The sequence below is a fragment of the Notolabrus celidotus genome, chromosome 17 (genome assembly GCF_009762535.1).
Source record: "Notolabrus celidotus isolate fNotCel1 chromosome 17, fNotCel1.pri, whole genome shotgun sequence".
Lineage (NCBI taxonomy): Eukaryota > Metazoa > Chordata > Actinopteri > Labriformes > Labridae > Notolabrus > Notolabrus celidotus.
The window spans coordinates 1,747,895-1,762,390 of record NC_048288.1 but is presented as its reverse complement, the minus strand read 5'-3'; the positions used below and the strand labels follow the sequence as shown (position 1 = coordinate 1,762,390).

At 41.2% G+C, this 14,496-nt stretch overlaps 2 protein-coding genes across 4 annotated transcripts in view; one reads left to right on the top strand and one right to left on the bottom strand.

Moving 5' to 3' along the window:
- Positions 1-3,172, top strand: part of slc22a17 (solute carrier family 22 member 17) — a 34,721-nt gene extending 31,549 nt beyond the window's left edge. Inside the window, exon 10 of the mRNA XM_034706760.1 lies at positions 1,424-3,172. Within this exon, the coding sequence (XP_034562651.1) occupies positions 1,424-1,700 (277 nt within the window). The 3' untranslated portion in view covers positions 1,701-3,172. The remainder of the gene's footprint in view (positions 1-1,423) is intronic.
- Positions 3,173-7,299: 4,127 nt separating this feature from the next.
- On the bottom strand, positions 7,300-10,514 carry LOC117829131 (myelin-associated glycoprotein-like). Of its 3 annotated transcripts, XM_034706688.1 has the most exons (8): positions 10,445-10,514; positions 9,776-10,171; positions 9,343-9,651; positions 8,999-9,259; positions 8,421-8,502; positions 8,286-8,322; positions 7,890-7,939; positions 7,300-7,802 (listed from the first exon to the last, which is right to left on the bottom strand). In XM_034706688.1, the coding sequence occupies exons 1-7, from the start codon at positions 10,512-10,514 to the stop codon at positions 7,901-7,903; spliced, it is 1,194 nt and encodes a 397-aa protein (XP_034562579.1). In that variant the 3' UTR covers positions 7,300-7,802; positions 7,890-7,900. The 3 variants fall into 3 exon arrangements, with proteins under 3 accessions (XP_034562579.1, XP_034562578.1, XP_034562580.1); XM_034706687.1 differs by having other exon boundaries at positions 7,300-7,939; XM_034706689.1 differs by having other exon boundaries at positions 7,300-7,934.
- Positions 10,515-14,496: the final 3,982 nt, after the last annotated feature.

Here is a 14,496-nt window from a genome sequence, read left to right as displayed (position 1 = left end):
GGCTGTGCATTGTGGATGCTCACAAGTTAGGAAAGGGCTATAAGGCCATATCTAAATGTTTTCACGTTCCAGTGGCTACAGTGCAAAGTATTATTAAAAAATACAAGACGTTCCACACTGTGGAAAATCTTGGGGGATGTGGTCGGAAGCAAAAAGTGACACCTGTGCTGGCCAGGAGGATAGTGAGAGGTGAAAAAGAATCCAAGATCATCACCAAGGCCATCCTGGTCAATCTGGGCTCTGCTGGTGGCAACGTCTCAAGGCAGACAGTCCAACGGACACTGCACACTGCTGGGTTCCACGGACGCAGACCAAGGAGGACGCCACTTCTCCAGTTAAGGCACACAAAAGCCTGCTTGGCCTTTGCAAATGCTCATCTGGACAAAGAAGAAGACTTCTGGTCTTCTGTTTTATGGTCAGATGAAACAAACAATTAATTGTTTGGCGATAATGATGTATCTTTATCCTTATCCATATGGCGTAAAAAAGGAGAAGCCTTTAACCCTAAGAACACCATCCCCACTGTCAAACATGGTGGTGGGAACCTAATGCTTTGGGGGTGTTGGGAACCTAATCACAGTAAACAGCACCATGAAAAAAGAGCAGTACATCAAGATTCTCAACAACTTCAAGCAGTCTGCAGAGAAACTTGGCCTTGGGCACCAGTGGACATTTCAGCACGACCCAAAACACACAGCAGAAGAGGAGAAGAAAAGGTTAGCGGACAAAAACATGAACGTTTTGCAGTGGCCCAGACATAGTCCTGACTTGAATCCAATTGAGAATCTGTGGAGGGAGCTAAAGATCAGGGTGATAACAAGGAGACCCTCCAACCTGAAAGAGTTGGAGCTCATCGCTAAAGATGAATGGGCAAAAATACTAGTGGAGATATGCAAAATGCTGGTCAGCAATTATAGGAAGCGTTTGATTACTGTAAATAGCCAATAAAGGCTTTTCTATTGATTATTGAGAAGGGTATGAATAATTTTGGACATGCCACTTTTTGTTCAAATGTAAATAAAGGCTGAGAAATAATTCTTTCCACAATGATGCCTCTTGTATATCGTCTTATTACCTTCTGGAAGACGCCCGTGTCATTTCCAATCAAGAAAAACCTTGCTGGTTGAATAAAAGTAACTTTAAGTCCAAATTTGCCAGGGGTATGAATCATTTCAGGCTTTGCTGTATCATTCCACTCTGCATGTGCATTTTCAAAATGTCAAACTATGAATACACATTTTGATAAACAGTCTAAACATCATTTGTATACTTTAAAATATATTCTTATTCAATCACTAAATCTACGTATTTGGACGCAGCTAACCACCTCCAACATCAGTGTCTGCTCCTCTGTAGCCAGACTGAGACAGGAATGCAGTCCTTGGGTTTAGGTGTCTGTATTTGATGCTGTCTGTGTCCACAGGGGGACCGGCGTGGGCATAGTGCTGGCTCTGGGCTGCGTGGGCCGCCTCAGCTCTCCTCTCATGGACCTGAGGAACCATTACGGTTACTTCCTGCACCACGTGGTTTACTCGTCTCTGGCTCTGCTCGCTGTGCTGTCCATCCTGCTGCTGCCGGAGAGCAAGAGGAAGCCGCTGCCCCAGACGCTGGCTGACGGGGAGCAGTACAGACGCCCCCCGCTGGGCAGGAGGAGGAGGGACAATGTGCCACTTCTGGCCACGCCCAACCCAGAGACTTAAGAGACCCCCTGAAGAAGTGACTGTGCTCTAATTGCTTACTTAGCTGGCAGTAAAGAAATGACATCCACCATGTTCATGGAGGGAAAGAGAAACACAACACAGAGCAACACAGAGACTCACAGAGGGACGGGGAAGTAGCATTGATGATGGTGATGATCACACACTAAGCTTCCTAACATATCATCTTCATATCATTCCAAGCGCAGGCGGTTGGGTTGAGCTTTTATTTTCTGTCATCACTCTTTGTTTCCTGCTTCTTGGAGGTCTTCATCACAATAGGGGAAGTCTTCACTTTCCATCCTTACCACACAGCAGACATCCTCCACCATGTGACACACCAGCATACCATGCTTCAAGCAGTCCTCCTGTGTGTCTGTCTGTGAGAAGACCATCCTGTAGTTTGTCCTCACAAGTGTAGAATGTTTTTAACCAGAGCTCCGTCTCTCCCGTCTGTCTCTCCACAGAGGAATGGACCACAGTTCAGACTGTTTCTGCAGGACGGGGTGGAGATGTGTTAATGCCTTGTACATACTCTAGACTTAGTTTCTTTAACTTCTTGGGGAGTTTGAGTTTAGCTGAAGCGTCTTCTGTGGCTGGAAACTGGAGGATACAGAACACTATGCAGCTGGGACGTGGTGCAGAGCACTTTGAATATTTCTCATGATGATGATGATGATGATGGAGGTGAATATGACTCTAAAGGGAATTCTATTAAAATCAGCTTTTATCAATACTGAGGTCAGAGGCTTCCAATGAAACAAAAAGAGGTCTTTAGACCAACAGCTGTTTGGTCTGTGTGAATCCAGCTGCTGAACCTGGCCCGGAGCCAGTCCTATTTATGTTTATTTATGTTACTCTTGAGCATACACAGTCAATTATCCAGAGGCTTGGCATTTTTAATATTATGCTGAATATTGTTCAATTGATGATAGAGAATATGTGGCATGGATCCAACTCTCCATTTTCTGACGTCTCTGATCAAATCAGAGTGAACACAACATTCCTGTCTGCATGTTTGGAAGCACTGAAGGGCTTATTTTCTGTATTTCCTCAGAAGCTTATAGTTAATCAATACCTCTGTAGATGAGCAGTCTCAGCTGTAGGAGAATAGACGGGTACACACAGACTACAGTAGAGGTTGTAGGACCAGGCACATATATTTTTGGTCAGGCATTAAATGTGCAGGTTAGAGAGAGGTGGTCTGTTGTTCTGCCTGAATGTGTACTGATGCTGTAAACGGGCCCAATGATGACCATGCTCCATGAGGTTTGAGCTGCAGAGGGCCCCAGAGCTCCAAATGAAGCCCTGACTCCTCGACCACGCACAGAGCATCTTCTTTCTTTTCAGCTTCCTCATCTTGAATGTGTTCTCTGACGCCACGTTGTATTCGGTACGAGTCAAATCACCATAGAGAATAACCAAAGCATGTTGGTTTAAATCCTTCAAATAAAAAAACAGCTTATGTCAGTGTGCTCGGGTTGTTTGTTTCTTAAATGTTCATGGGTGCGTGATGCAAAGAGGAAGAGGGAGTTTCTTCATTTGGACTCTGAAATAGAAGAGACTTGAAAACGTTCGGACACTTTCTTTAGCTGGCAGAATCCTCCTCTGTCGACCTCTAGGAGTTCTTTTCCTCTGTATTTGCACTTACACTGATGATCATTATCAGTATGATTAAGTTGACTCCTGTATTATTATGTCTTACAACACTGATCTGTTAGTGATGAGTGTAATGCAGTTAACTATATAGCCTGATTTAATGTAAAATAAAACCCTTAAAACAAACAAGACATGTGCCTCTTTAAAGAGCAAGAATCACGTGAGCTGCTGAACCAACAGGATATAGTTATTACATCAAAATGATGCATTTATTACAACATGATGCAGTTATTACACCATAATGATACATTTATTACAACGCGATGTAGTTGTTACACCATGAATCAGTTATTACACCATAATGATACATTTATTACACCATAATGATACATTTATTACACCATGATATAGTTATTACACCCTGATTTAGTTAAAAAAAAACGTAATTACACCATAATGATACATTTATTACAACATGATGTAGTTATTACACCATGATGCAGTTATTACACCATAATGATACATTTATTACAACATGATGTAGTTATTACACCATAATGATACAGTTATTACAACATGATGTAGTTATTACACCATTTTGCAGTTATTACAGCATGATACAGTTATTACACCATGATGTATTTATTACACCATGATGTAGTTGTTACACCATGGTGCAGTTATTACAGCATGATACAGTTATTACACCATGATGTATTTATTACACCATGATGTAGTTATTACACCATGGTGCAGTTATTACACCATGATGTAGTTATTACACTATGATGTAGTTATTACACCCTGGTGCAGTTATTACACCATGATGTAGTTATTACACCATGGTGCAGTTATTACACCATGATGTAGTTATTACACTATGATGTAGTTATTACACCACGATGTAGTTATTACACCATGATGCAGTTATTACACCATGAAGCAGTTATTACACCATTATGCAGTTATTACAGCATGATACAGTTATTACACCATGATGTATTTATTACACCATGATGTAGTTATTACACCATGGTGCAGTTATTACACCATGATGTAGTTATTACACTATGATGTAGTTATTACACCCTGGTGCAGTTATTACACCATGATGTAGTTATTACACCATGGTGCAGTTATTACACCATGATGTAGTTATTACACTATGATGTAGTTATTACACCACGATGTAGTTATTACACCATGATGCAGTTATTACACCATGAAGCAGTTATTACACCATTATGTAGTTGCACCCCTTTTTTGCCCCTAGAACTCCTTTAACATAGCTTTTCTCTTCAGGCCATTTCTGAGGATGAGGTTTTGAAAGTGCTGCTTGAGCTGGACCCCAAAAAACCAGCAGGATCCGATGGATTCGAGCCTTTCTTTTTCAAGCTTGCGGCTCCCATCATCGCAACCCCAATTAAAGACCTCTTTAACCTGTCCCTCCTCTCAGCTGAGTTTCCATCAGTGTGGAAAACAGCTAGAGTGCGTGCCCTCTTCAAGGGAGGAGATCAAGCTGACCCAAACTGTTACAGGCCCATCTCCATATTACCCTGTGTTTCAAAAGTGTTAGAACATCTTGTAAATAAGCAGCTCACTGAATTTCTAACCGTTCATAATATTTTGTCTGGTGTTCAGTCTGGTTTCCGACCTGGTTTTGGCTGTATAACTGTAACTCATAAAGTCATCAATGATATCTCATCTGCCCTTGACTGTAAACAACACTGTGCAGCTATCTTTATTGATTTAGCCTTCGATGCAGTAGACCATTCTATTCTTGTTGACAGACTTAGCAACATCAGGGTGTCTGGTCACTCCCTGGCATGGTTCTGCAGCTACCTGTCTGATAGGGTGCAAAGTGTTGGCTCAGAACAACTCCTGTCGGAGCCCCTCCCTGTCTCTAAGGGGGTGCCACAAGGCTCCATACTAGGTCCAACACTATTCTCTATTTATATAAATGACATCCCGTTTTGCTGGAGACTCAGCCATTCATCTGTACGCGGACGATACCATTCTTAATGCCACTGGCCCCTCCCCTGAGGCAGTACGCATGCCACTGCAATCGAGTTTTAACAGTATCCAACAGGCATTCTTCTCCCTATGTCTCATACTGAACTCTTCGAAGACCAAGATAATCTGGTTCAGTAAAAAGAGCTCTGTGCCAATTTCACCCCCTCACATAGTAACCCTCAGTGGATCTAACCTAGAGCAGGTCTCTCAATACAAGTATCTGGGTATTTGGCTGGACAACACACTATCATTCCTCCCCCATATCAATAAACTGCAAACTAAGGTCAAATCAAAAATTGGGTTTCTGTACAGAATGCGGTGTTCCTTCACTCTCTCTGCTAGACTGACCCTGGTTAAAATGACAGTTCTTCCCATGTTGGATTATGGTGACACCATCTACCGTTCTGCCTCCAGATCTACTCTGCAAAAGCTGGACCCTCTTTGTCACTCTGCCATACGTTTCGCCACAAATGCCCATTTCAGAACTCACCACTGCATTTTATACTCCTCTGTAAACTGGCCATCCTTACACACCCGTCGTGAAATACACTGGTACATGCTCATATACATAACTCTCCTTGGACTGTCACCTCTGTATCTATGTAGCCTGTTACAATCTGCACCTTCCACTTACAACACATGTTCAGCCAGCCTGATCCTGCACAAAATCCCCAAAACACATTCAGTCATCGGTCAGTCATCATTTCAGTTGGCCGTGCCAACAGACTGGAACAATTTACAGAAAACTTCAAAACTGGTCCACTACATCTCAAAATCAGCCTTCAGGAACTCTCTCATGGACTCCCTCAAACACACCTGCACCTGCTTTTAATCCTTTTAATCCTGGACTCCTGCTGACGCTGTTCGTTGTTTGCTCTGTTCTGTCCTGTCATCTCTAACTTGTCTTTTATGTTTTTACCCTTGTGTTTGTTTTTATATTACTGTTATCGTCGACCCTTTACCCCTCAATAGGCTGGGCCTTTTGCCAGGTCGTCACTGGAAATAAGAATTTGTTCTTCATGACTTACCTGGTTAAATAAAGGTTAAATAAAAAAATAAAATTATGACCACATGCTGTAGTTATTACACCATGATGTAGTTATTACACCATGATGTAGTTGTTACACCATGATGTAGTTGTTACAGCATGATGTAGTTGTTACACCATGATGTAGTTATTACACCATGATGTAGTTATTACACCATGATGTAGTTATTACACCATGATGTAGTTGTTACACCATGATGTAGTTATTACACCATGATGTAGGTATTACACCATGATGTGGTTATTACACCATGATGTAGGTATTACACCATGATGTAGGTATTACACCATGATGTAGTTATTACACCATGATGTAGTTGTTACACCAAGATGTAGTTATTACACCATGATGTAGTTATTACACCATGATGTAGATATTACACCATGATACAGTTATTACACCATGATGTAGTTATTACACCATGATGTAGTTATTACACCATGATGTAGGTATTACACCATGATACAGTTATTACACCATGATGTAGGTATTACACCATGATACAGTTATTACACCATTATGTAGTTATAACACCATGATGTAGTTATTACACCATGATGTAGTTATTACACTATGATGTAGTTATTACACCATGATGTAGTTATTACACCATGATGTAGTTATTACACCATGATGTAGGTATTACACCATGATACAGTTATTACACCATGATGTAGGTATTACACCATGATACAGTTATTACACCATTATGTAGTTATAACACCATGATGTAGTTATTACACCATGATGTAGTTATTACACTATGATGTAGTTATTACACCATGATGTAGTTATTACACCATGATACAGTTATTACACCATGATACAGTTATTACACCATGATACAGCTGTCTCAGATAAACATAAATATAACAATCACTGAAATATCATTCACACTTTCTTTGTTGGAGACGAGTTTTGATTAACAAAGACACACAACCTTTAAGAGATTAAACAAAGTGTAATTTATTTCAGTTTCTCAACAGAACATTTTCATCCAGTCAGTTCATCTGTTGGTCTGAGTCCTGTCTGTGTTTTTATTTACAATGTCAACACAGAGGCTCAGTGGTCCAATGAACTGTAAACATATACCTGTATATAAAGTGTGCTGTGAGTACAAAGCGTGGCAGTGATTCAGCGTTTGGTGACAGGACATGGGTTGAGCTATCGGAATCAAACAAGGTGTTTTGTGTGAATTCAACAGACGTATCTGTGTCTACACACCAAGACACAGCTCAGCAAAAATCCCTCCAACAGTCTGCTGCTCCACCTTCTGAATCTTTACATCCAAATCAGTCTTAATTACATTTAAAAACATCACATGTGCATAGATACAATAAGCATGATATTAAACAGCACAGTAGTATACACTGTAATAATAAAGCTGAGGTTTATATTTGGGGTTACTTTTAAAAACACGTCCTGTGAGCTTCTCATAAATCTGCTGGGAAGAAAAACATTCTGCTGAATCAGAAGAGCGGGGGACAGAGACATGTTCCACTGATGGTGGACATAACATCATCCTCCTCACCTTCATGATGCTTACATCTCAATCACTCTGTCCTCATCTCTGACTCTGTGCTGAGAAAAGAGAACAACAGAGAGAGAGAGAGAGAGAGAGAGAGAGAGAGAGAGAGAGAGAGAGAGAGAGAGAGAGAGAGAGAGAGAGAGAGAGAGAGAGAAAGAGAGAGAGATAGAGAGAGAGAGAGAGAGAGAGAGAGAGAGAGAGAGAGAGAGAGGTGTCAGTGGTCTGTGATTGGCTCCTTGCACTCTTCTCTCCTTCAGCAGCTTTTACATGAACTTTTAAACTGAAACATATTAATCATCTCTTTGAAGAATTTCTCCTTCTTTGACTTTTTGTTTAAACTTTGATGGACGATGATACATTTTGAAAAAGGCTGACACAAACTGAACTTGATGAGCTCACCTCTCCTGGTTTGTTGCAGCAGTTTGACCGAAACCAACTGAAAGGAAAGGAGAGGATAATAAACAAGAAGCAGAGTGATTCACTTTGTTGTGATATAATAAACTAAGCTGTAAATGATCTTAGAGTTTGTCTCACCACTCAAAGATGAGGATTGTACTGGACAGGATTACAATCCCCAGGATCTTCAGTGTAATGTAGACCAGAACCCCAAACTCACCTGTGAGAGACAGCACATTCAGCTGATGCTTCATGTCTCTGAAACATCCTCAACTTTAATGCTTGTGGTAACCTCACATGTAAGGAGACATCCTGTGGGTCTTTGTAAACATGAAACATGTAACATGAAACCCTGTGCTTAAACTGACCCACATCCAATGTTCCTTTACATTACAGAGTTCTCTCCACTATCTAGATATCTGATTATTGAGAATGTAACCCAGGAACAACGACCCAGACTTCACAACTAGAGAAGGATCAACTGTCTACCTTTTTTCAGTTCAGTCTATATGTGTGTGTCATACATACATACATACATACATGCATACATACATACATACATACATACATACATACATACATACATACATACATACATACATACATACATACATACATACATACATACATACATACATACATACATACATACATACATACAGAGTGGAGTACTGGGTTGACTTGTATAATTAGAGTCAGTACAATTCTGTATTTACCTGAAGTACTCAAATGAATCCTTGAAGATGTCTCATTACCAAGATCACTTGTGGCCATGCAGTAATAAACTCCTCCTTCAGTCACATTAAGGCTGTAAGACTCTCCTTCAGATACGTTCACAGGTCTGTTGTTGCTGATCCTGAACCAGGTGAACCTGCTGACAGGAGGCTTGGCTCTGCTGGAGCAGGTCAGGTTAACCAGGGTACCTGCTGACACCAAACCTGATGGACTGATGGACACTGAGGTGTGTTTAGGAGCATCTGAGGAACAAAGAAAGATAAACTGACATCCCATAAATCATCATATTCTGCCAGGAGTCAATATCAAACTCTGGTTGTCTCACATGAAACACTGAGAGTCTTTGTCTCCTCTGCTGTCCTCACATCTCTGCCTTCATTCACAGGATATGTGGCAGAACAGGTGATGTTGTATCCATCAAGGTGCTCTGACAGAGTGATGCTCTCCTGGATTTGAGTTGTAAAGGTTCCATCTGTGTTTTCCTCCATGTTGTTGAGAGAGTCACTTTGGAGACTCCAGGTGAGTTTAGGAGGAGAGTGTGGACAGGGAGTGAGAGCTGAGCAGGTTATAGTGACAGACTCCTCCTCCTTCAGGTCTCCTGCTGGGATCTCTATTCTGGGGCTTGGAGGAGAATCTGTGAGTTAGATGAAACAAAGGTTTACATGAAAACATCTTTTTAAATACTCAACAATCTGAGTTTGTCATTTCAAACACTGACATTAAAGCTGAATGTATTCAGAAAACAAAAATGATCTTACCTCTCACTGTTATGTTCAGAGGGTCACATATAGCTGTTGCCCTGAATGGCCAGTTCATGATCCTGAAGTAGTAAATGCCTTTAAATGTTGCATCTACGTTGGAGAACAGAGTGGTGCAGTTTTCATCCTTCAGGTCTCCAGTTATGCTGATTGGATATTTGAGAACTGTTCCACTACTGTTAAAAACCACATTTCTTAGGTTGGATGTGATCTGGTTTTCTTTGAACCACAGTCCAAATGTTTCTCTTGTGCTGACAAACTGATTTTCAACCCCTTCTCTATATCTAGCGCTGAAGTTACACGGGATCAGCAAACAAGATCCACTCAGAGCCTCCATCCTCTGAGGTGTAGAGATGAAGAGATCTGAATGTTTGTACTGACACTGAGTCCGAGCCCCTGTAAACCAGAGTCATGGTTAATATCATGTTGTGTAAAATAAAAGCATAGAGTTTGTATTTCTGATAAACTAAGAAGTAGTATGTTAAATGCTGCTCTTTCTCCCAGTCCTGTTAACAACATCAGTATAAATCATTTCATTTTGCAGTCCGGACATGAACATGTGGAAGAAGAAGAAACTTCTCTGCACCCCTCTTTCTGCTTTGTTTCCATGAAGTTCAAACTGTAAATAATAAACAGCTTTAAATGAAAGTGAGTGAATAAACAGCTCACCTGGCACAAAGAGGACAATCAGAAACATGTTGGCTGACATGCTCACTGACAGGAATGACGGGACACTCATCACCTGAATTCAAAAAAGGAGCCTGATCATCATTTCTGAATTGTCTCTCTCAAATCATCTGTGCTCAACAAAGTGCTCATTTTCTCTTCAAGAACATAAAACACCTCATGTTTCTGCCTTCATCATAAACAACCAAATATTAAGATCAAACCTCAGCAGCAGAACCAGTCCACCTCCCCAAAAAAGTCAGCTGAAGCTGGATCACAGAGAAGTCTTTCTCCAATGAGTCTTCACCTCTCTCTTCAGACTCAGAGTGATGCCCAGTCTTCATCCTTTGTGCTGGCACCCTGAGAACCAGGAAGTCAACTCTGATACTTCTTGCGTTTTTGGGGAAGTGTGAGAGTTATATAGAGAGTTGTGGTGAGGAGGTGACAACCAGCTCATGGTTTAGACTAGAACTGAACCCAGTCCTCTGTGATGACTGATCTTTAAATAACACACGCTACAACAGATGAGGGCCCCTAGCTTTAGTTCTCTCTCTGATTATTGTTTACTCTCATTGTTTTTACTGACACCAAACCTGATGGCCTGATGGACTCTGAGCTGTTTCAGGAGAATATGACGACAGCAGCTGAAGATATTAACCTTCTCTTGGTGGTTCAGTCCTCTAGCTCGTTAGCTAGCGTTAGTTATGACCTATGATAATGTAGCTTCCTGTTTAATACTGACAGAGCTCAGAGTGTATCTTCTGACAGTGAGTGAGTGGGCTGATCATTTATGAGCAACATATCAAAGATAACAGGAGCTAAACACTAAAGTCTGAATGACTTGTCATGATGTAGAGGAAAATCTCTCCTCTCAGAAAAACTCAGAGGTTTAAAAATGCTAAAGGTTATTTTAGGAGAGAAAACAGAAACAGATCTGTTTTTAAAAAAGGACCCAGATCATTGAAACATTAAGAAGGAGAACTTTGAATCAAGAACAAACATTAAACAGGTTCTTTATTATTACTGTTAGAATATAAATCTCATATGTAGAAAATAAATGTTGTTCAGTCAATGAGTGGTTTAGCTGTAGGTTCCAACACTTGTTAGGAACTCTCCATATCTCAGTCTCTCTGGGGCTGAGCCCCCCTAAAAGTCTGATCCTAAAACCGGCCCTGGTTCAGTGGTTCTCATTCTCCCTGATATGAGCTGGTAATTTGTTCCAGGACTGAGCCTCTACCAGACACTACCATCTGACTGAATTTAGTTGAAGTCCTCGGTACATCACAGTCTCCTCTAGTTTCTGCTCTGGTATTTTTCACATTGTGTTGTGTAACCGGCTGATAAGCGCTCATGCCCCACAGCTGGGTGGGAACCAATCACCTGCGGTTACCTGGTTGTTTGCGGGGATGAAATTGAGTGACGGAGCTCCCTTCAGTCTCTGCAGAGCTCCGGGTTGAATGCGTGTGTTAAGTGTTTTCAATGTCGGTACATGTGAGTAACTTTCACTTTAATTCCAGGACGGTGTTCCTTTCGGGTTGGCGGATCGTTGTGTGCTGGAAGCGCATATAGTACGCAGTACGAGCGTGAGGTAGTGACGTGATAGGGTCGCAGACGGCCGAGGTAAACCTCAACTGGGTTTTGTTTATCTTAATGTGCCGTGTGTTTGTTGTTGTATGTAAGTGGTTAACGTTCATGTATTTTGTTGCAGATTGCCACTTTTGCCTTGTCTTTTTGTCTCTTTTTGCCTTTCTATTTAGCTTGTCTTTGTTTTGTTCTTTTTCTCTTGATTTAAAGACTCTGCTCAGTAACAGTGTGATTTAAAGACTCTGCTCAGTAACAGTGTGATTTAAAGACTCTGCTCAGTAACAGTGTGATTTAAAGACTCTGCTCAGTAACAGTGTGATTTAAAGACTCTGCTCAGTAACAGTGTGATTTAAAGACTCTGCTCAGTAACAGTGTGATTTAAAGACTCTGCTCAGTAACAGTGTGATTTAAAGACTCTGCTCAGTAACAGTGTGATTTAAAGACTCTGCTCAGTAACAGTGTGATTTAAAGACTCTGCTCAGTAACAGTGTGATTTAAAGACTCTACTCAGTAACAGTGTGATTTAAAGACTCTGCTCAGCAACAGTGTGATTTAAAGACTCTGCTCAGTAACAGTGTGATTTAAAGACTCTGCTCAGTAACAGTGTGATTTAAAGACTCTACTCAGTAACAGTGTGATTTAAAGACTCTACTCAGTAACAGTGTGATTTAAAGACTCTGCTCAGTAACAGTGTGATTTAAAGACTCTGCTCAGTAACAGTGTGATTTTAAAGACTCTACTCAGTAACAGTGTGATTTAAAGACTCTACTCAGTAACAGTGTGATTTAAAGACTGCTCAGTAACAGTGTGATTTAAAGACTCTACTCAGTAACAGTGTTAAGGTATCCCCATCCAGGCTGTGTAAGCAGCTGTGGCTGTAGCTACAGTTTACTGTCAGGCTTTTTCATGTTCTTTGCATTCTTCTTATTTATTAACTAGATGTGTGTTATTGTAGTGAGTGTGCTGTGTTTATAGGCCTGATTCAGATAACCTGGCTGCAGTTAGCGGTGTCCTTCTAACACTGATTTCTAGTATGTTTGTTCATGGTTGAAGTAATAACTATTATTGTGTTTTAAAACTATTTTGTCTGCCAATTAAATAAAGATTGTGTATATATTTTTCTAAACCATGCCTTTGTATTCATTTGTGGACTCACCTGTGTATTGTTAAAGGGGAAACCCTCTGTTAAAGGGGCGGTAACTAAAAATAAGTATATTGTTAAAACTCTTTGGGTGAAAGTCCCAAGGTGGCGTTGTTGGTATTTTATCTTCTAAACCCAGAAATCCCTTTCCAGCCCTAGCTTGGTTACACTTTTCTGGCGTTGTTGGCAGGATTTACACAATCAAAGGCATGTGTTGGTTTTAGAGATTTGTTGCTTTATTGCTAATTGGCTATATTTGTGTTGTACTGTTGTGTAGTAAGCAGACTGTTGTGTAGTGAGCAGACTGTTGTGTAGTGAGCAGACTGTTGTATACAGTCATTGCCAAAAGTTTTGAGAATGACACAACTATTAATTTTCACAAAGTCTGCTGTTTCAGTTTTTATAATGGCAATTTGCATATACTCCAGAATGTTATGAGGAGTGATCAGCTCAACTGCAATTAATTGCAAAGTCCCTCTTTGCCTTGAAAATGAACTTTATCACCAAAAACAGCCCTGCCACAAAAGGACCAGCTAACATAATTTCAATGACACACAGGTGTCACACACATTAACACAGGTGTGGGTGTTGATGAGGACAAGGCTGGCGATCAATCTGTCATGATTGAGTGACTGGACACTTTAAAGGAAGATTGTACATGACACCATTGTTCCTCATCTGTTAGCCATGGTTACCTGCAAGGAAACACGTGCAGCCATCATTGCATTGTACAAAAAGGGCCTAACAGGGAAGTTTATAGCAGCGAGTAAGATTGCACCTCAGTCAACCGTCTATCGAATTATCAAGAACTTCAAGGAGAGAGGTTCATTTGTTGCCAAACAGGCTTCAGGGCGCCCAAGAAAGTCCAGCAAGCGCCAGGACCGTCTCCTGAAGGTGTTACAGGTGCGGGATCGGGCCACCACCAGTGCAGAGCTTGCTCAGGAATGGCAGAAGGCAGGTGTGAGTGCATCTGCACGCACAGTGAGGCGAAGACTTTTGGAGGAAGGCCTGGTGTCAAGGAGGGCAGAAAAGAAGCAACTTCTCTCCAGTAAAAACATCAGGGACAGACTGATATTCTGCAGAAGGTACAGGGACTGGACTGCTGAGGACTGGGGTAAAGTCATTTTCTCTGGTGAATCCCCTTTCCGATTGTTTGGGGCATCTGGAGGAAGGCTTGTTCGGAGAAGACGAGGTGAGCGCTACCATCAGTCCTGTCTCTTGCCAACAGTGAAGCATCCTGAGACCATTCATGTGTGGGGTTGCTTTTCGGTCAAGGGAGTGGGCTCTCTCACAATCTTGCCTAAAAACACAGCCATGAATAAAGAATGGT

Bases quoted from the DNA above. Each gene is read 5' to 3' on its own strand.
- LOC117829131 (XM_034706687.1), bottom strand. From the start codon at position 10,514: ATGAGTGTCCCGTCATTCCTGTCAGTGAGCATGTCAGCCAACATGTTT. The intron at 10,172-10,444 runs GTGAGCTGTTTA...TCTGGTTTACAG, and splicing joins GATTGTCCTCTTTGTGCCAG to GGGCTCGGACTCAGTGTCAG. The intron at 9,260-9,342 runs GTGAGACAACCA...TTTGTTCCTCAG, and splicing joins AAAGACTCTCAGTGTTTCAT to ATGCTCCTAAACACACCTCA.